This window comes from Brassica napus, chromosome A8, assembly GCF_020379485.1.
Source record: "Brassica napus cultivar Da-Ae chromosome A8, Da-Ae, whole genome shotgun sequence".
NCBI lineage: Eukaryota > Viridiplantae > Streptophyta > Magnoliopsida > Brassicales > Brassicaceae > Brassica > Brassica napus.
Window position 1 is genome coordinate 12,271,603 of NC_063441.1, and position 20,222 is coordinate 12,291,824.

General features: G+C 35.1%; 4 protein-coding genes and 1 pseudogene across 5 annotated transcripts; 2 read left to right on the forward strand and 3 right to left on the reverse strand.

Annotated features, from left to right (window-relative positions):
- Nucleotides 1–1,895: 1,895 nt before the first annotated feature.
- Nucleotides 1,896–4,677, reverse strand: LOC125577354 (annotated as a pseudogene).
- A 1,544-nt stretch (nucleotides 4,678–6,221) lies between these two features.
- LOC106432136 (transmembrane protein 184 homolog DDB_G0279555) lies at nucleotides 6,222–8,176 on the forward strand. Its single transcript, XM_013872980.3, has 5 exons — nucleotides 6,222–6,473; nucleotides 6,834–7,108; nucleotides 7,186–7,308; nucleotides 7,395–7,685; nucleotides 7,769–8,176. The coding sequence occupies exons 2-5, from the start codon at nucleotides 6,842–6,844 to the stop codon at nucleotides 7,970–7,972; spliced, it is 885 nt and encodes a 294-aa protein (XP_013728434.2). The 5' UTR covers nucleotides 6,222–6,473; nucleotides 6,834–6,841; the 3' UTR covers nucleotides 7,973–8,176.
- Nucleotides 8,177–8,582: 406 nt separating this feature from the next.
- LOC111200942 (vacuolar protein sorting-associated protein 28 homolog 1) lies at nucleotides 8,583–10,086 on the forward strand. Of its 2 annotated transcripts, XM_048738769.1 has the most exons (3): nucleotides 8,583–8,731; nucleotides 8,870–8,953; nucleotides 9,187–10,086. In XM_048738769.1, exon 3 carries the CDS (start codon nucleotides 9,249–9,251, stop codon nucleotides 9,876–9,878), a length of 630 nt encoding a protein of 209 aa, XP_048594726.1. In that variant the 5' UTR covers nucleotides 8,583–8,731; nucleotides 8,870–8,953; nucleotides 9,187–9,248; the 3' UTR covers nucleotides 9,879–10,086. The 2 variants fall into 2 exon arrangements, with proteins under 2 accessions (XP_048594726.1, XP_048594727.1); XM_048738770.1 differs by lacking the exon at nucleotides 8,870–8,953 and having other exon boundaries at nucleotides 8,620–8,731.
- Nucleotides 10,087–10,202: 116 nt separating this feature from the next.
- On the reverse strand, nucleotides 10,203–13,011 carry LOC106432165 (sphingosine kinase 2). The gene is made up of 10 exons (XM_013873011.3): nucleotides 12,600–13,011; nucleotides 12,352–12,474; nucleotides 12,177–12,277; nucleotides 11,952–12,024; nucleotides 11,666–11,752; nucleotides 11,502–11,579; nucleotides 11,336–11,406; nucleotides 10,897–11,154; nucleotides 10,692–10,814; nucleotides 10,203–10,595 (listed from the first exon to the last, which is right to left on the reverse strand). The coding sequence occupies exons 1-10, from the start codon at nucleotides 12,919–12,921 to the stop codon at nucleotides 10,401–10,403; spliced, it is 1,431 nt and encodes a 476-aa protein (XP_013728465.3). The 5' UTR covers nucleotides 12,922–13,011; the 3' UTR covers nucleotides 10,203–10,400.
- Nucleotides 13,012–17,393: 4,382 nt separating this feature from the next.
- Nucleotides 17,394–19,895, reverse strand: LOC106432169 (vesicle-associated protein 4-2-like). The gene is made up of 7 exons (XM_013873017.3): nucleotides 19,310–19,895; nucleotides 18,710–18,780; nucleotides 18,549–18,630; nucleotides 18,326–18,444; nucleotides 17,991–18,068; nucleotides 17,768–17,887; nucleotides 17,394–17,651 (listed from the first exon to the last, which is right to left on the reverse strand). Exons 1-7 carry the CDS (start codon nucleotides 19,626–19,628, stop codon nucleotides 17,592–17,594), a joined length of 849 nt encoding a protein of 282 aa, XP_013728471.2. The 5' UTR covers nucleotides 19,629–19,895; the 3' UTR covers nucleotides 17,394–17,591.
- Nucleotides 19,896–20,222: the final 327 nt, after the last annotated feature.

Sequence of the window (20,222 nt, forward strand, 5' to 3'; positions counted from 1 at the left end):
ATTAAGAGACATTTTACTGCACCATATTCGCCACAGCAAAATGAAGTAGTTGAGAGACGCAGTAAACCATTGCTAGAGATGACTAGAAGCATTCTAAAACATATGAGTATGCCAAACTATCTATCGTCAGAAGCTGTGAGGCATGCTACCTATATAATTAATAGAGTAGCAACGAGGTCACTAGCTCCTACACAAACTCCATACGAAGTTTTGCGAGAAAGAAAACCTAATCTTGGACATCTTCGGGTCTTTGGGTGTATCGGGTACACAAGAACAGACACAGTTGGAAGGAATAAGTTAGATGACATATCAAGGATGCTGGTTCACCTCGGAACCGAACCCGTTTCAAAGGCATACCATATTTTGGATCCAACAAACTGAAGAATAGTCATTAGCAGATACTTAATATTTGACGAAGATCAAGGCTGAATGTCCAACTTTTTTTACAACTAACTGATTTTGAACTTGGTATCTTAAGAAGACAAGAGTGTGACATTAGCAATTGAGTTCAACTTTTTTTGCATAAAGAATCTGCTCCTAAAATTCATAAAGATTGTGAAAACTAGAATCACATTTATCATATATAAGACTAGTATTGAATGAAATGAAATAAACTTCTTGAAAAACAAAGTTTGTTACATGGTTCAATATATATATGTTGGTTAGCTAAGGGAAACTAAAACCAACTCTTAACCATAATCATAAACCGAGGATAACCATCTTTTACCACTAAACCAATTCTTAACCATAATCATAAACCGGGGATAACCATCTAATAACTAGCAACACTTAGGTGAAGAAGCAACATAATGTTTGTAGATGAAACCAGATTAAATCCCAAATATTGATTTGGTGTTCGGCAAGTTGCCTTGGCTCTGTTTCTTCATCTTTTCGATGTTAAACTGCAGATACCTATCTATATCTATATACCACCATCACAACTTGTGTTCAAGGTTTGTACTTCACTGAAATATGCAGTTTTTTGCAAGTTACTTGATGCATGCTAATAGCATTTGCTTCTACTATTTTCTTATTCTACGTAAATGAGGATATTTTCGTTTGATATCTTTTAAAGCTCAGAACAATAGCAGCGGATAACATAACCTTAACTATCATTACATGAGAGCTTAGGTTACTAATTATTATAATTGAAACTCAGAACAGTAGCACGCATAACATAACTTTAATACTACCATTACATGAGAGGCTCTGAGCTAGGAGACGTGCATGCTTATGAAAAGACAATAAGGCCTAATCGGTCTTAGTTTCATGCGGTAGCGAGCTTCGGTTTCACAGAAAAGATTCGGTTTAGAGTCGCTGCCAAGCGAATCCCGCCTTGTGCAATTCTCTTCTCTACAACGGGCAGCCGAGAGTGGAAGTAGTAATCTTCGGAAAGAAATTTGGGATAAAATCAGAACATCATTGCATATTAGAAAGCTAACATCAGCGGTCTTAAATTATTTCTAAGTTCTGTTCAAAAAATATTAATAGAATATTTAACAAATTAATAATGTAGTTTAAAAAAATAAAATAACTCCATCTATACATGTCTAATGTTCTTTTGAAATCATAAGCACTGGATTTATATAAAATTCTAGAACCTAATTAATTTATGTATTTATCTACAAAAATTCTTAAATTTTTTGTTTTTAGATTTGGATCTTGTTCGATCACTTGTACATGTTAAAAGACGTTCTGAGCAAGATGATATGAAAGATCTTTTCAATGCTCAGAGAGTAAGTATACCTCCTAAAGTAGTCCCTGCGGTTGCGTTTCTGTAAGCATACTTGCAGGCAAGATCAATGCTTTCAGAGGATATCTGACAACACCAAAAACACACAGAATAACCATTAACAATGATCTAGAAAGAATATGACAGCTAAAAATAGGGATGCCTACGGATTTGGGCAGGCTGTTTGGTTAAGTTGACATGACCCCCACGACCAAACATCATTTGACCATCCGTACTATGTTAAGACGGCAGTTAAAGACAAACAATCACTGTGAGGTAAGTTTTATCTTGGAACTGCTTAGAACGAGGCAATGTAAGACCGTACCTTGAGTTTGTCTTGAAGGGCATGAATCATGACTGAAAGGCTTGAAAAATAATATTTCTCTAGAGCAGACTCAATTATCATGTCATCCCAAACCTTCAAAATCAAAGTGATGCTTTTATATAGGATTAGGATCATTAGAAGATTATAGCATATACTATTTTCGATCTTTGCAACATCCAAAGTTTAGATCCTTTCGCTTCCAAGACTCACGACAAACATGAAATATATAATGTGTTAGCATCAAGATGATTGACAAGAAAACACTTACACGGTGCAAATTAGTTTCTTGATTGTACCAGTTGACTTTTACTTTGTTACCACCTAGATCTCCAAGAAAACCTTCATGCAAGGGCTGTGAACAGAAACCAAAATCCACATTAGGGACTAGCCATACTCTGTGCAATTACTACTTTACACTAATCACAGGTGCAAAGTGAATAGAGTAGCCTCAATTGATTAACCTGATGGATATCTCCCATATAATGTGATAAGAACATGAGAGCTTCCGTCAAGTTATCTGCAAAGTGCAAAAAAAAAAAAGTAGTAACAGTAAGTTCCATGTAACCTATATGAAACATGTATAAACTGAAACATAACACTAAAATTCTCACTCACAGTGGACAATACTCTGCGAGTCTTTAGAAGCTGACATCAGTTGGTTTGTGTAATTGAAGATTGCTCCTGTCACACACCAGTCATTAGGGCAGTCCCCTTCACATAAAAAGGCAAGAAGAATCTTACAATTTATTGCCAATGTCAAACAGAAACATATCAATTAACATTTGCAAGAAAAAGAAACCAACGAGAATAGTCATAGTTGCATTTGTCATCAGGTGTATCAGCAAAATGCAAAGCTGCAGTCCATTTCCACTGAGGGAGGCGTTTGATTTCATCAGGCCATGAGCAAACAGCTGCTAGTTCACCATCTGCATACGCTGGCAGAAATTTCTTCACTGCAACTACAGTTTCTTCCTCAAAATATCCCTACAAAGTTGGTTTCTCTCCCCATATTAACAAAACAGTTCACTATCTATATATAATCACAAAGGTCATTCTGTTTCACCTGAGCTATTTTGCAGACAGCGTAATGACCATCGTCTCCCCAACAGAGAGCTCCATGAAGAAGATGTGTAAGGAGGAGCAGACTTGCAACCCACATTCTCAAAGTTAAACCCATTCTGACAAAAAAAGAAAACCCATTCTGAACGTTTTCGTTTCAAATCTAGAGACACAGAAGAAGAGGTTTTAGTGTAGTATGTACAAGCACAAGGAGTTTCTTACCTCTCACAAAGTCTTCTTTTGTTTGATTTTCTTTACTCCCATTTATGGAGATATCATACATATATATATGCCAGAGTATGTAAATACTTAACCGTTGGGAAACTAAAAAAAGATATTCAAATGACACTCGCACGCAGATATCGTTGCACTTTGTTTTTTCCCAACCACTATTCATAAATAACTAGCTTTTTAAGTACGTCGAACTGTCTAGAAAACATAATATTTACTTAAATTAATGGAAAAAAAGTTGGGAATTGAAGAAAGAAAAGGGACAATATCTGTGGAAATCTTCTCTACAAAAGACTTAGGATGAAAAATCATTACTGTTGCTAATAAAGATGGGGTGATACAGTGATAGATGGGACTAAAACACCATTATTGCAATTTGCAAATGTTATTCACGTTGCATGCTCTCTCGTTGCTTCTAGCAAATGTATATTTCACTATTCCAACTATAATTTTACCAGCAATACGAAATTTTGAAGAGCAAAACAAGTAAGAAACCGTTTGTTTTCAGTTTCAAATGCCTGAGATCAAGTCACGCTCATGGTGTTGCTCTAGATGCTTGATAATAGTTGAAGTTTTCAAATACTACTTTTTCGAGTTTTCATTATGAAGAGAGTTGACCAAACAGTGCACACCACTTTAGGGAAAGCAAAAGCAAATGACCTCATCATCTTTCATTCATCTTTCATTTGTGAGTCTTCCACTTCTCAGAGTTGCAGAACCTCAGACACTTTTGGTTTCGAGATCATGATTGTTTTCATTCTCGGTCTCTCCCTATCATTTTGTCATCAAAACCTTCTTCCTCTTCTTCTGGTTCGTTGTGCCGTTTATGTAATTAAAAAAAGTTTTGGGGTTGATTGGTAACAGCCAACCGCTGCTGATGGGATTAACATCTACCATTTGCGTGTGCAATAGGAAACATTTTGAGTGCAGCTCTAGTTTTTACTTTTACCACCAATGTTTTACCGTTTCCAACCGCTTTGTCCTAAATGAATTTTCCATAACAAGCTAATAAGCCGTGGGGAGGAGGGGGGAGGGGGAGAGTTATTGGGAGATGAATTTATACAGAGTTTATAAATTTTAAGAGTTAATAGATTAAAAAAAGTCATGTGGATTGTGAAAATTTATATACATTGACTTATGAAATATGATCATAACTTTTTAAGATTGGTATAGATTTTCATAAATTTGTATTACTTCTTTTTATCATTCTTTTTGTAAAGTAAATATATAATTTACTTTTTCTAAATAATATAGCATGATTATTTTTTTATTTTCTTTCAAATTAAAAATAATAATAGTGATACATACAAAATTGTTCAATTCTCTTAGATAGTTTCTTATAAGTTTGTTACAAAACATCACTCAAAAAGGAAAAAAAAAACAAAATACTATTTTAACCCTTGTTTATCTATATATAAATAATAAATTAAAATTAAAAAAAAAATTGAATTATCTGTTTTTAAATTCAAACTTTTTATAATTTTTAATAATTTATTCGATTTTTCAAAATAATTTGTCGAATTTTCTTTTTAAAATTCAAAAATGTTTTTTTTGGAAACTATTTTTAATTTTTTAAAATTTTTTAATTAATATATAAATATAATTATATATTCAAAAATGATAAACATAATATAAAAATAATTATATATTCAAAAATGTAAAAGCATATAAATGTAATAAATTATAATTTTGGATATATAATTTGGATTTAAAGTGCAATATATATTTGGTAAATATAACTATTTGTTTTCTAGATTTTTATCACATAGATTTTGAAAATCACACGAATATATATGATATTTTTAAAGTTGAATTTTATGAGTAAAAATTGATAGAATTCATCTCCCAATAACACTAGATTTAATTAAAATTTTCAAAGTTTATGAGAATTTATTTAACAATAATCTTCTAAATCACATTCAATGTTGGTTGATACGATTAGGCTTTTAAAGCCCTTGTGGCTTTCGCTTCTTTTAAAAATATTTAAAGTAGACCCCTATCATCTTCTAGACTGGGAAAATCGAACTAGAAGATCCAGAAACTAGACTAGGTTTTGATAAGACAACAAAAATGAGCGGTGATTCAAGAGGGTTATCCTTGTATTATGTGTTTGCGAATTGGTTTTAATTTACTTTTTCATTCTAGTAGATTCGAAATCTGGACAAAAGCGGTGAACCTCTTTAATAAATTTTGTGTGTCATTTACTTTCTGCTATAGTTATTTCTGACTCATCCGCACTTACAAGTCAAGATCAGCCTTATGAAAACTTTATATTTTCATTTGATAAAAAAAAAAAAAATTATATTCTCTGAGAAGGTTCTACCATATAGAAACACCTAGTAAGAATACAAAAAAATTATATAACTTAGAGAAACTTTTAACCACCTAATTCCCCAGAAACACCAATGTTCTGCTTCTTCCATTTGTAAAAGCAACTTCACGAATCTGTCTGTAATTCTTCTGGGTACAAATAATTAGTGTACTCTTCATAACTACTAAAGAATCAAACAATATTTTTTCACAGACTACGAATTTTAAAGAGTTCAACATGCTTATATGTTGGGCTTTCTCCGAAGCTGGAGGAGCACAAGACAAAATGTGTTGTTGGCGTGAATAAACAATGTTCAAGTCATGTAAAGTCTCTATTCATCCACATAACATGAGAATTAAGGAATAGGGCTGAAACAGGCTTAGTCCAAAAAAAAAGAGTTTAATGAACCACAAGCCCTGAAAAGAGTCGTGTTCGAATTCTATTTGTGAAACTCTTGACATTGATGTGTAATTACTTGAACTTGAACTTAGCTATCACCTATCAGCAACAAAACCTTGTGCCACATGGAATCAAACGTTTCTCTCAAAGCGTTTCAATAATGAAATATTTTTTAATCATACCGACTTCTTTCTTTAGCCAACAAATCCAAGATCGTGAGAACGACTCACAGAGGCACAGGTGGATCAGTGCCGACTTGTTTATGCAAATCGTGGCATTATTATAATATTATAACCGCATCAGTAGGACCCACTCGCGGTTCCATCAATGGGCTGTCTTCTTCTCCTCAAGAAGAGGAGAGATCTGATTCTACTCACGCCTCTCACAGTTGTCATCGCTCTTCTTCTTCTTCTCCGGTTAGTTCTTCTCTCTCTCTCTCTCTCTCTGGTTAGCTCTTATGTTTAGCTTTGATCAGATTCACAGACATCTCATTGCTTCTTTAGCTTCTAAATCACACTTTTATAGGAAAATTAAGAACAAACAAAAAAAAATCGAAAAATCGTCTCTTCAGATTAATGGGTCTGATTGGGTTTACAGTGTTAACCGATTCTGATTCACGTGTTTTTGTCAATCAATCAAAAAGTTTTGAGCTTTTTGTCTTTCTCTTTATGCTACTTAGCTTGCTTTCATTGCTGTTGTGAAGATTGAGATGTATGCTTGATTATAATTCTTGTGCATACTCTGTGGCTTCTTGATGCGTGAATACTCTGGTGCAGGGAACACAATGATGGACCTAACGAAGCTGAAGCCTCCACAGATCACTTTTTACTGCTCGGCCTTCTCTGTCTTGATCACGCTCCATTTGACGATACAGCTTGTGTCTCAGCATCTCTTTCACTGGAAGAACCCCAAGGAACAGAAGGCGATACTCGTCATTGTTCTCATGGCTCCTATCTACGCTCTTGTTTCCTTTGTTGGTTTGTTAGATGTCAAAGGAAGTGAAACCTTCTTCCTCTTTCTTGAATCCATCAAAGAATGCTACGAAGCTCTCGTTAGTATTCTTTCTTTTTTTGGTTAGTCTTCAACGTGATATAGTGGTTCTTACCAGTTCTTGATTTGGTATTTTAGGTCATTGCGAAGTTCTTGGCGTTGATGTATAGTTACTTGAACATATCTATCAGCAAAAACATTGTGCCTGATGGAATCAAAGGCAGAGAGATTCACCATTCTTTCCCAATGACTCTCTTCCAGGTTTGTATCTATCTTTAAAGGGTCACTTGTAAATCTATATGCCTCTTTAAACTAAATAAATTGCTGTGTCTCTATTGCTTTGACAGCCTCATGTAGTCCGTCTGGATCATCGCACTCTGAAACTCTTGAAATACTGGACATGGCAGTTTGTGGTCATCAGACCCGTGTGCTCTATCTTGATGATTGCTTTACAAATAGTCGGGTTTTATCCGTCTTGGTTGAGCTGGACATTCACTATCGTTCTCAATGTCTCGGTTTCTCTGGCCTTGTATTCACTTGTGATCTTCTACCATGTGTTTGCTAAGGAGCTTGCTCCTCATAACCCACTCGCAAAGTTCCTGTGCATCAAAGGAATCGTCTTCTTTTGCTTCTGGCAGGTAAATTGTTTTGCATAATCACTCAAAGGCAAGAAGCTCATCTTAGGATTTTTTATAAATTCATTTTGGTTACGAAACGGCAGGGAATAGCACTAGACATACTGGTGGCGATGGGAGTGATAAAATCACACCATTTCTGGTTGGAGGTGGAACAAATCCAGGAAGCTATTCAGAATGTGTTGGTATGTGTGGAGATGGTTATCTTTGCTGCGGTTCAGAAGCATGCTTATCATGTTGGTCCTTATAGCGGGGAGACCAAGAAGAAGCTCGATAAAAAGACAGAATGATCTTGGCTTCATCAGAGCCATTTTGTAGCAAATCCGTGGTGATTTGATTTGTAATGGTATGTTGAGGAGATATTAAATCTCAAAGCTTTTGCTTTTATGGTGATGCCATTCTTCTTTGTAGCATATAGTGTTTGGAGACTTGGAACTTTTGTGGAAAGATACAATAATGTTGAGATATAATACTACAAGATGAATTTTTTTTTGTTTTGACAACAAACATTTACAGACTCATATTGACCATGTAAACCAAATTGGTAACTTTGCATCTATATGAACGACGAAATACGGTTGTTTCCTAGCATTCCGTGCTAAGCTATCCGTCCGTAGGTTCTCCGTCCATGGTATATAAACGATGACTGAGTTGAAAAAACTTTATAATATACAAAATATATATTATAAAATTTAGAAAATTTATAAAATAGTAACTTCGTAAATTAATAAAATATCATAATATCAGTATTATTAATTTACTGAATTTTGACTGTAGTTATATGTATATAAAAATATTTTTTTAATTGGTTTGTGAAAATAGTAAATGTGGTATGGGGAAAAAGAGAAGGTAAAAAAAAAGAAAAAGGCGCAGGTAAAACAGGGCAAGGGGTGAGAAAGGTCAAAAGACAATAACAACACGGATTCTTCTTCTTTATTTGTCGAAAACCTGACAAAGAGATCATCATCATCATTAGCGTTCACTAATGGTGCCTCTCTGCTCCAGCGATCCTCTCTGACAATCCTCTCTCTTTTGTCAACGCCTCAAAGGTCATCATCAGCTTTTCTAATTCAAATTCCGATTTAGGGTTTAATCGAATTTCACTCATCAATTATTATTATTACTATGTTTTTGCTGTGTGAGCGAAAATCCATGCTGATTGATTCGTTGATCCAAACAATAAATAGTTCAATATCATTAAGAGCCTCTCTTCTCACACGCAACCTCTCTCTCGAGTAGTTCCGCAATCCAAATCTCCCAACTTGCTTCCTGTAAGTCTCTCTCTCTCTCTCTCTCTCTCTCTCTCTCCACCAGACGAAAAAGTTGGGAACTTTGAGTTTTAGATTAGAATATGATTTAGGGTAAAGATTGATTACAAAACGATGCTGCTCTCTGTATAGTTTCGCTTGTTCTTGAGATTGTCTGCTAACCTTTTCCTTATCTTTTCACTTTACAAAGATCCTACCTTTATTTACTAACTTGCTATTTATCGATTCCAATACAGCGAGAGGGAAGCTTTATTTTGCTTCATCGCGCGTGTCCCATCCTCTTCTCCACAAGTAAAAGATGGAGGTCAAGCTATGGAACGACAAGCGCGAGCGCGAAACGTACGAGAACTTCTCCGAGCTCTACGCCATCATCAAAGCCACCGAGAAGCTCGAGAAGGCCTACATCCGCGACCTCATCTCCCCTTCCGACTACGACACCGAGTGTCAAAAACTCATCGTCCACTTCAAGACCCTCTCCGCATCCCTCAAGGACCTTGTCCCCAGCATCGAGAGGTTCGCCGAGACCTACAAGATGGACTGCTCAGCTGCCGTCTACCGCCTCGTGACCTCCGGCGTTCCGGCTACCGTGGAGCATCGTGCTGCTGCGGTGGCGTCTACTTCGAGCTCTGCTTCCGTTGTGGCTGAGTGTGTGCAGAATTTTATCACTTCGATGGATTCGTTGAAGCTGAACATGGTGGCTGTAGACCAGGTGTATCCGTTGCTGTCTGATCTCTCTGCTTCGCTTAGTAAGCTGAGCATTTTGGCGCAGGATTTTGAAGGGAAGGTGAAGATGAAAGAGTGGCTTGTGAGGCTGTCTAAGATGGGGGCTTCTGATGAGCTCACTGAGCAGCAGGCGAGGCAGCTTCACTTTGACCTTGAGTCTTCCTACAACTCCTTCATGGCTGCTTTGCCTAGTGCCGGTAACTAAATTGTGTGTGTGTGTGTGTTCCTCTGTTACTTTTGTTAAGGGACTACTTGGGTAATCTATTTGCTGCTGCACTCTCTGGATATGAATGTTGTGTAGACAGAAACAGGCCTTTCTTTTGTTGTGTAGTGACATGCCAGATTATTGTATGAATCTAAATTCTTACCTTGTTTTGGTTAGCTATGAACTTAGAAAAGGTAATTAGTCAGCATTCATCCATTAGTATATTTAACTGCCTTTGATAAGCTTGGTTGATTGAAGCCAAAAAAAAAGGATCAGAATCTCTCTCAGAATTTTTTTTTAAAATGGAATCTTTACGATTAATAATGAGAAAAAAAAACACACAAAACAAGTGTGATTCTCATTTCCAAATAATGTATCTGTACATGTGAAACAATTAAATTACAACCACACGGGAACACCATTTACAATAAGAGATTATTATACAATTAAAACGTCAATCAGTTTTTATGAAATATGATGTGTGAATGTGTCTTCATCTCACGTGTAGTGTTGTAATATTTATCAGTACTCAGGAGAGAAGAGAGTAGCTAAACCTTGATCAACTGTAATTTGAAGCTTGTCGTAAGACATCAAAGCAATTTGCTCGCATTTATACGTTCGTCTTCCTCTTGCCAACACCTCTCCATCTGCATCTATGATTCCTTCCTTGTCTGGTTCGTCTACGAGTGCCCCCGGTTCAAGTGCAAATGCCTTCACCTTTTTATATACAGTTAAATTAATTGGAAGCTTTTATCCAAATCACAAGATGGAAATTCACAAAGGACATATGGGTTCATGGCATCAAATGGTAACCTTTAGATATGCAACATATGGTGATTGAACATGTGTTCCCTCACTTATCTGTGTCATAAGTGATAGCAAAGCTAGCTTAGGACAGTTTTTCACGACGATCAAATCCAGGAAGCCATCAGAAAACTGCTGATCAAAAACCATATATAAGAACGAAATCATTATGATGTTTTTTGGAAGTAAATGTCACAAAATGTGTGAAACTGACCTTTGCTGCAGGAGCAACCAAATTGTTCTCAGCACCCCAGGGAACATTATGAAGCCATACTGAAACAAAAGGGCCTTTGATTTCTCTCCATTCAACATCTTCAAATTTAGTATCAGGTCCTTGGTATCCAAGCGCCTTAACAGGTGGCTCTTTGTATAGACGGTAACTGGTTGGCTGCCCATAGCTTTCAAACCCAGGAGCCGGTAGAAACAAAACTCGTCCATTGTATTGTCTTAAACTTATTATCCTTTGAACGGCCTACAGATACAAGCCAGTCAGGAGAGCATTGAATATTATCTTTAGTTGAATAAGACAGCAGCTGAGCAAAATCAGATAATCCACAAGCAACTAATTATGGATATATTTCAACATACTGACTACATGCACAGTTTTAAGACTTGCAATGCAAAAGATCGTCAGTGTTTTCAACTAAACATACATAGAAGTCCATGCGAGCACTACCCATCCATCTGAACTTCTCTGACTCTATGTCTATATCAGCCACTAAACCTGAAACAAATCAGCATTAATCTCAAGACAACCAACGGTATAATCTATCTACCAGGCTCAGACACTATCTTCATTAGCAAAATATACTTGCATACCCCAAGCAAGCATCAAGACGCTGAAGAATTTGGTATTTCCTTGTGAGATAGTTGCCACATCTAAAGAACGTGTATGCCCTGCCAATACCAAATCATGTTGACAGTAAGCTGTTTCATAAGAATGAAAGGATGTTTTTGAAGGAGGCAATAGCACGGAGCTGGACCTCGGATAATGGAGATAGTAGCACTATTTGCACAGCACTGAAGCCCAACCGCATCCAACAATGACTTTATCATGCCATTACCAGTTCCTGGATGCAAGAATTACACTGAAGCTTACAAACAGGAAGAAAAAAACTAAAAAGGATATTTAGAAATGTATTTTTAGATCCGTAGAATGCATCTTAACATATAGCATCCAACCCCATTCACATAAAAATTAATATTTAATAAGAACACAAAAAAAAAAAAGTTCTTCAAGGATTCATCATATCATAAACGAACATGAACCTGCAGGGATCACTCCAATTGGCAATTTGAAGACAGTTTGCCAGTCTGCTCTTTGAAGCAGTCCATTTACAACCTATTTAAAATTAAGACACACTTGTAAAAAAATCAGAGATCATTAAGAAAATAATCAAATAACCTTAGAATCAGATCTAAGCAAACACAACAGACAAGGGATTGCTTTCTCTAAGAGCAGAATCACTTTTAAAATGAAAGCATATCACTTACCTCAACAAGGACACCGTCGCCACTGACACAAACAATACCATCATACTTTGATACATCCATGGACCTAACCATTTCCTTTGCATGCAACTGATACTTTGTTTCTAGAAAATCACCATTTCAATTGTTAGTTTCATAGAGAAGAGTTCTGGAAACAGAGGGGGAATAAATCAGGAACCTTGAACATCAAGTTGAATGTCAGCATCTTCAAACAATGGCTTCACTTCCTTTTCAAATATCTTTATAGCGGATTTCTTCCCGCCAAAAGGGTTCACAAACACAAGCAATCTCTTAGGCCGACCTACAATTTCAACAAAGGCTTTCCCATTTTAGCATTCTGAGAGTTTCTTCATCACCGTGTTACACAAGTTTCCTTTTTTTTCTTAAACCCTAGCTACTATAAAAGGGTGGCAAGAAAGGACTAACCGAGAGAGTCAAGGTATTGACGGAGCTTGAAGCAGAATCTATTCTTAGCATCTTCAGAGAAAGGCTCAAAGACGAAGTCTTTTCTGGAGTAATCTCCACCAAACTCTCCGCAACAGATACCTTCCTCTCTCTCCACCACTGTTTTTATTCTAATATATTTACCTTCCACGACGAAACCAAGAACGTCTTTCTTCACCGTCCAGTAACGGCTGGGTTCACCGTACTCGATCGCTTCTAAAACTCCATCGGCGGTCAACTTCACCATCCCGAGTTCGCCGTCTATTAAGACTAGGTCGACGACTATTACCTCCGCCGGAGCCATAACACAAACAGTTCTCCGTGAGAAAGAGAGAGAGAGAGAGATTCTTTGTTAGCTTCGCAGGTGAGTTAAGAACAACAAAATTGACTTTGTGACTACTTTTGTCTGATCAGATGGGAGGTGACAGTCACGCGCTGTATTAAGCGAATGGATGAGATGACGTGGCGTAACGATCTTTAGGGCATCTCCAACCCATGACACCATTTTAGTGTCAAAATTACACTATTTTAGTGTAGTTTTAGCACTAAATGTTTTTGTGTCTCCAACCACAACACCAAATGTTACACTAAAAAGGAATATTCTTCATTATTTTATTATTAATCAAATTCTTTTATTTTTAATAATTTTGATAAATATTAATAGTTTTATGACTAAAATATATTAACTAATATTAAAATTGTAACTAAAATAATAATTATATTTAAGTGTATTTACATTATATAATAACATTATTATTAATACATACTGTTATATTAATTAATTAAACACACAAGCAAAAGTTAAATTATAACATACTAGATCTAAATATTATAATATTCCAACTACAAATGTTTGAATTAAACTTTGTTATGTATTTAAAATTTAATTTTATATTTGTTTTATACACCCTAATATTTATAACAATTAAAATATAACAAAACAATGGTGATATAACTTAAAAAAATTCATTCAATTATAAACTAATCATACAAATCAAATATAATTAAACAATACATAAATAAACAGTTTTAACAAAAAAAAAACAAAAAAAAAACTTTTGCCGTCTGCTACAGTGTTGCACCAAATATGGTGTGTCACTGTAGCAAAAAGGAAAATGACACTAAAATGCAGTTTGATATACCGTTGGGTTGGAGAGAGGAAACATCAAATCAATGCACTATTTTGCTGTTTTACCGTGTGGTTGGACTTGGCCTTAGTTACGATACAAGTGTACAAAGAGGACGACTTGTACAAAGTCGTAACCACCAAAACGTCACCGTTTTACTGATTCAAGAGATTAGTCATCTATCAAGTCTTCTTTCTAGATGTACACCCTCCTCTTGGAGCTGTAAAAAATCTAAGATAATTAAGCCAGAAGGTGTAGCTAGAAGAATATCATATATATATATATATGTAGACTATGTTGACCAACATCATTCACGTGTATGATTTTCAAACAGGAAACTGGGTCTCTGGATATCAAGCTGCTTCAGGTAGCTTCCATTATGTTGTTGAGTAAATTCACTAGCTCTTGATGAGATCCTAACTTAATGCATATTTGTTCAATGCTTTTTCTTTCCACTCCTATCTTCCAATGGCTGCTATATCCTCCGGTAATAGACGATTTGAGTTAAAAGGTACATTTTGCTTATAATCTCAATTGGCTACATACATTGTGAAATAATTTTAAATGAAATCTTTCTATTATTCTCTTTGTAGTCATATAGCTGATGAAAATTGTGCATTTCTCTGGAATTTCTACGTACGTGACATCCCAAGATAATACTTGTGATGAACATAACAATTTGGAGTTGCAAATGCAAGCAGTTATCGTCACCATAATGTCACTGAAGAGGAAGAAAATGCCTAACATATTTTATTATCTTAACACCATTGAGCTCTTGTTTAAAAAGAATAAAAAACAATCCTTTATTTGTATGATCCAACCAAAAAAAGATGTTGCACCCATACACATTCTAATGTGATTTCCATACTTAAATCTTTAACATGACATAAAAATCTTTAGTTTTGGGATCCAATGAACTCTAAAATCAAGCTCCTGATGTTTTTAGAACAACTAGATAAACTTTGTACTAAATCACTTCTCTTCATTGAAATTCCTCTTGTTTTCTCAGATTTGTGGGTCTGATTGGTAAATACTGTAGTTTTAAAATTTTTGATGTAGCTTTAAATTTTATTATTCTAGAATTTTGGCGGTAAGATCTTAGCGGTAAATTTTTTTAAAGGCATGATTGGTATTCATCTCCAGCAGATTAATATTACATACATGTGTTTAACACCATATTTAAAATGCGAAATTAAAATTTTTTTTTATTGAATAAATAAAAAATAAAACCAGTCTGTAATCAAACTAATGCCACTGGAAAAACTAATAATCTTTTAAAAATTTCATAACATAAATTAATAATCTTTTAGAATTTTGTAATAATTTTTTTGCATAATAAAACCAGTCTCCAATTAAACTAATTCCACTGGAAAGACTAATTTATACTCAAATTAGTATGACTTTAATTACTATAATGACTGTAATCGAATTAATAAGACATGAAAAACAAAGATGACTTTATTCTTTCAATAAAAGTTAAATGAAATATTATATTTTTTGGGAAAGCTAGCAAAATTGAGTTGTAGACATTTGGATTCTAAAGCACTTCACAGACGTTCTTTTTATAAATTGCTGTAGACATAAAAATGTTTATTAAGTCATTGAATAGTTATCTAAGAAGTCATTATATTTTTGTTGAATAGTTATCTAAGAAGTCATTATTTTTCTTGTTTTTCCAAGCTATTCCAATCCTTTAGATTATTAATATTTACAAATTTTGGACAATTATAGTTTTCTACACTAGCAAGACAAATATTTTATATATCCTATAAAAAACCAACAACGTAGAGTAATTTATAATATTTGTAGCAATTTAAGTCTCACAAGAGGAAAACAATTTAATAACAAGTATTGCAAAACATGTTACATCATTCTATTATTTTTAAGCGTAGAAATTTGAAACGAACATAATCATAATCTTTGTCTACTCGTAAATTCAACTACTAGCAATATCTTCTTCTTAGACGGGTTATTTACTTTCTCCACATATTTTACGCTGTGGTTGTCGGAATCCACTAAATTCTCATGTGATTTTGATTTAACATCATACTTGTTCGCTTGTCCTCTCTTAAACACTTGACTCGTTTAGTTCATCTTTAAAAAACTATATAGCAATTAAATATACACATTTTCTATTTTTGTTAACTTTTAGTTAAATAGTTTCTGTCTTTTTTAATATACCCCTTAAACTTTATTTGAAAAGTAATTTTAATTTTTTTGCTTCAATATCATCACCACATTTATTCTCAGAAAAAAATGTATGACATGATTTAGTGGAAAATGTGGCATGGCATTCTTTTGATATGACAATCTTAACAATAAAGTTTTTGATTTTCTGGTAAGATTCCTAAAATAAAAAAAAATAACAACTGAGTATATACCATATATGTTATTCACATTATTGTTAAAAAAAATTAAATAATATAAATACAAGTATAAGAAAGTTTTCACATCAACTTAGTATAAAAAGATAGCCAATTTTGTATAAATAATTATATTTTTGTCAAAACTAGATGTGCTTGTATCTTAACAAATACAAAATTAATATAAGTTTATTTAAAATTCAAAATTTTATTGAGAGTTAGATATCCTAAAACCTTTTTAAAATCATCATAAATAAGCGAGTAATCAAGTTTTCAATTGTGGAACTTATCTGAATTTAAACAAGGTACAATACATTAAAAACATCATAAAGTAAAAAATAAATAACAAATAATTATATTATTTTTTAATATTTTATAATCGAAAGATCAAAGTTTTAATACTAATAAATTCAAATTTTTATTTTATATAAAAAATGAAACAAATTACAAGATTTTCTTTAATTGAGTGAACATTTCATAAAATGTGTTGCATACCTTCACGATAAGAGATTTTGGACTCAATATTAGCCCTTGAAGAATTAAAAGCCAATGCCATAGGCATTCCACGACCTTTCAAAAGTCGAATCAACCTGTTTGCACCTAGAAGGGCCTTGGTCTTGTCCATCCTACAAACACACAACACAAGAAATTTCAAGAACCATAGAAACAAAAGAAGATGACAAACATCCAAATTGAATTCATCAACACCACAGGGAAGTTCATAATCTTCAACAATGGTAGTCGCTGCTTCTAATGGAGTCTTCCCTACTATCTTAAGTGCTCGCTCTTCCATCCCATTGCCTCCCATATTTACACATATACTTCCTCAAGAAAAAGAAATCAGTTGAATATTGAAGTTACGATAATAAAACTGTAGCAAAGTATTGATGTATGCATGTGTTGATTAAGGTGCCATCGAGATCAATAAGAACACAAGACGAGAGCTTTTTCAAGGAATTGCTCACCTAGAGATCATACACAAGTAACAGAGCAGAAATAAAGAGGAAGGGTTGATAAGTTGCACATGTAAGCTACATCTCTATCATCTTGTTTTAAAAGATTCCTGGTTCGCAACCCTGGTCCTACCGAACATTTGAATTAGATACTGTTGTGTCCTGACCGAGTTTCTGATCCTATTGATCGGTACGAATTGTACTAACGACCGGGTGGACAAAATCAAACGATTCAAGCAAAGGAGATTTAGGGCCTGACTGGTTCAAACGCAGCGGTTGCGTTTGCGGCTGCGGGAGTTTGTGGATGCGGGCGGTTGCGGGTTGACTCAAGTCTTAACATGAACAATTCTTTATCAAACCCCACCACGTTTACATTTTTTTTACATGAAAAGGTTTGTCTATTATACCAGCATGATCCTTCGATTGCATTATGAATGTTGAAGTTAGCAGAGAAAATTCAATATCTTGGTCTCTTCTTCTTTCTTCACAAGCACACACTCGTTTTACTTCTTGAGAAGGACCTTTTAGTTCTTAGACAGAGTCAACTCCTTCGCCTTGTTGCTGTGCAAGATATCTCTCTCGTCGCTCCTTCTGTGTTTTTTTTTCAGAGAGGAGAGACCACAACAACAACGTCAGAATTTCAAAATCATCTAAAGGGAAGAGATAATAGAGAGAAAGATTCTTAAGATGTAGCAAATGTGACTCACCCATTCATCAATCACAAGTCCTTCTCCAATCATCTTTGGACCTGTTTCCTCTGGTGGTTTCTTTCTTGCCTCCACTGCTGCATCTGCTTCAGCTAGCTGACGCTTCAGTTTCTCCAATGCCTTTTTTTCATTTATCACATATGTAATTAGAGAGAGAGAGAGAGAGAGACCAAGAGAAAAAGTTTAGTATGTTACAGAATCATTTACATAAGCTTATACTCACAGGGTTGGGACGTTCTGGATCCAGGAAGATAACACGCAATATTTGCTCCTTAGACACATCTTCCTTCTGCTCATCAAACTGTAGAAAACATAAACAAAAACAATCGATATTTCTTTAAAATGGAAAGAAGATTCAATGGAGCGTCAGAAATGTAAGAAGATGACAAACAACAGCACACATGCTTGCTTTAAATGTCTGCCTAGAGAAAGTAACTGGAAATCTCTACTTGTTATGTTTTAGAGATGAACTAAAATATCATATGTTCCACTTGGATACGGATATGTTGTTACTAACGTTTTCTAATTTTCAAACAAGAGCTCAAAAGATCAACATACCAGCTCAGGTACATAGTCCATTGGACCTTTAACCTTCAGGCTCATGATTTTAAACTTAACCCTGCTCCTTTGATCCACTGGCTTCTCGTTATTCTCAGGAGGCTCAACAAATTTAAACACTGTACATTTCAACAAGGGAAGATAAACAGAGTCATATGCACATATCTACTATACCCAATTCTCTAATAGGATAAGTGTAGAGGATAAGAAGAAGAAGAATTACCAGTGGCGATAATAGTCTCTCCAGGAGCAAGAATAGCACCCGGTGGACGCATGAAGCAACTCTTCGGCTCAGTTGTTTGAAACTGAAAAAGAGTAGTAAGCACATTCAAAACGCAAAAACACTCTGATAATCAAAAACGCTTAGATACTTTAAAAACAAACCTTAAACGCTACATGTGATTTGCTGGTGTTTTTAATCTTAATAGCGCTCCTCACTTGCTTCCCAGGCTCATCTTCAAACACCAAAAGTAAACAACAATCTAGTTCAGTACTCTTCAGTTAAATGAAGATAAAAAAACAACCGACGCCTCTTAACTTCTAAAACACAAACAATAAAGCAAAGAATCAACCACTTTGATATAATCACAAAACAATAATGACCTACATATATATATACCAAAGTCTTCCTAACTTTGAAATGCTGAAAAAAATGTCATCTTTAGAGTGTTACTTAGGGATCAATTAAAAATCAAAACTTTTGATTCAAAACGGCACCGTATCAATCAGCTACCTCTAAGATTAGTTCATTCAAGTAAACTCAGGTCAACGTCTAGTCTCCAAAGTTTCAGAGCCATGCGACAAGAAAATGAACAAATCCAAAGTTAAAAACTTTTTCTTTCTCCGTTAAGTCAATATCATATTTGTTTATTTACAAATCGATCCAAAATTAGATAGTTAGATTTAAAATCAGATCGAAGTTTTGGTTAGTATCAGAAACAACCCCCACGATTTCCGATGAAGATGAGATTGGAACAAACTCACAAGGGAAATAGAGTTTCTCCGACGGATCAAGCTTCAATCTGCGTTTTACAGGCAGAAGCGACTTAGCGACGGACGATACCGAAGGCGAAGGAGTCGGGTGCTGGTTTTGACCCGATCCATCACCGTGAGGTCCGTTGTAGCCATGATGATGATGAGGATGGTGGTGGTGATGGAGATGAGAAGAAGAGGAAGAAGCTCCTGACGGAAACGGTGACGTGGCGGCACTAGAGGCGTTTCCGTGAGAGTTTCGAAACGGGATTTTGAAGATACCCCAGCCTCGGCCGTCGGTAGTTGGTTTCTCCTCCGTCGTCATAGTCATCGGAGGTCGATTCGCGGCGAAGAAACGGCGAGAGAGAGAGAGAGAGAGAGAGAGAGAGAGATGTGTTGTTTGTTTGTTGGAGGAGAGAGAGAGAGAGGAGAGAGAGAAGGAGATCGGACGCGAGAGGGAGAGAGAAAGTGGATTTAATTAATTGATTTCACGTCCGGATTTAACAATGCATTGTATATGTGTTTGTTTGTTTGTTGGGTGTTTTGATTAGCGCGGACGGAAGAACATCGAATCGGAAAGTGGAGGTTGATTAAAAGGCGATTGAGATTAATCGGCGTATTGATTCTCTTACAAAGTCTTTTTTTTAATGTTCGCTTTCAAGTCTTTTTCGTGGCTTCCAGGTAAATTCAAACTATTTTCATTTTTTTATGTATTTTTTTAGTCATGGATAATATTCAGCATTGTTGAATACGTTTGATATGATGCACAGTACATATATCGTACGGCTGGGGATTGATGACATATTTATCTTATTAGTCAATCTAACTCATCTATGGTCAATGATCGGCCGGGGGTATATATGATTTGTTGATTTTCTTCTTGAAATCTATAGCGTTCCATGATGGGACACTCATTGTTCTTCAG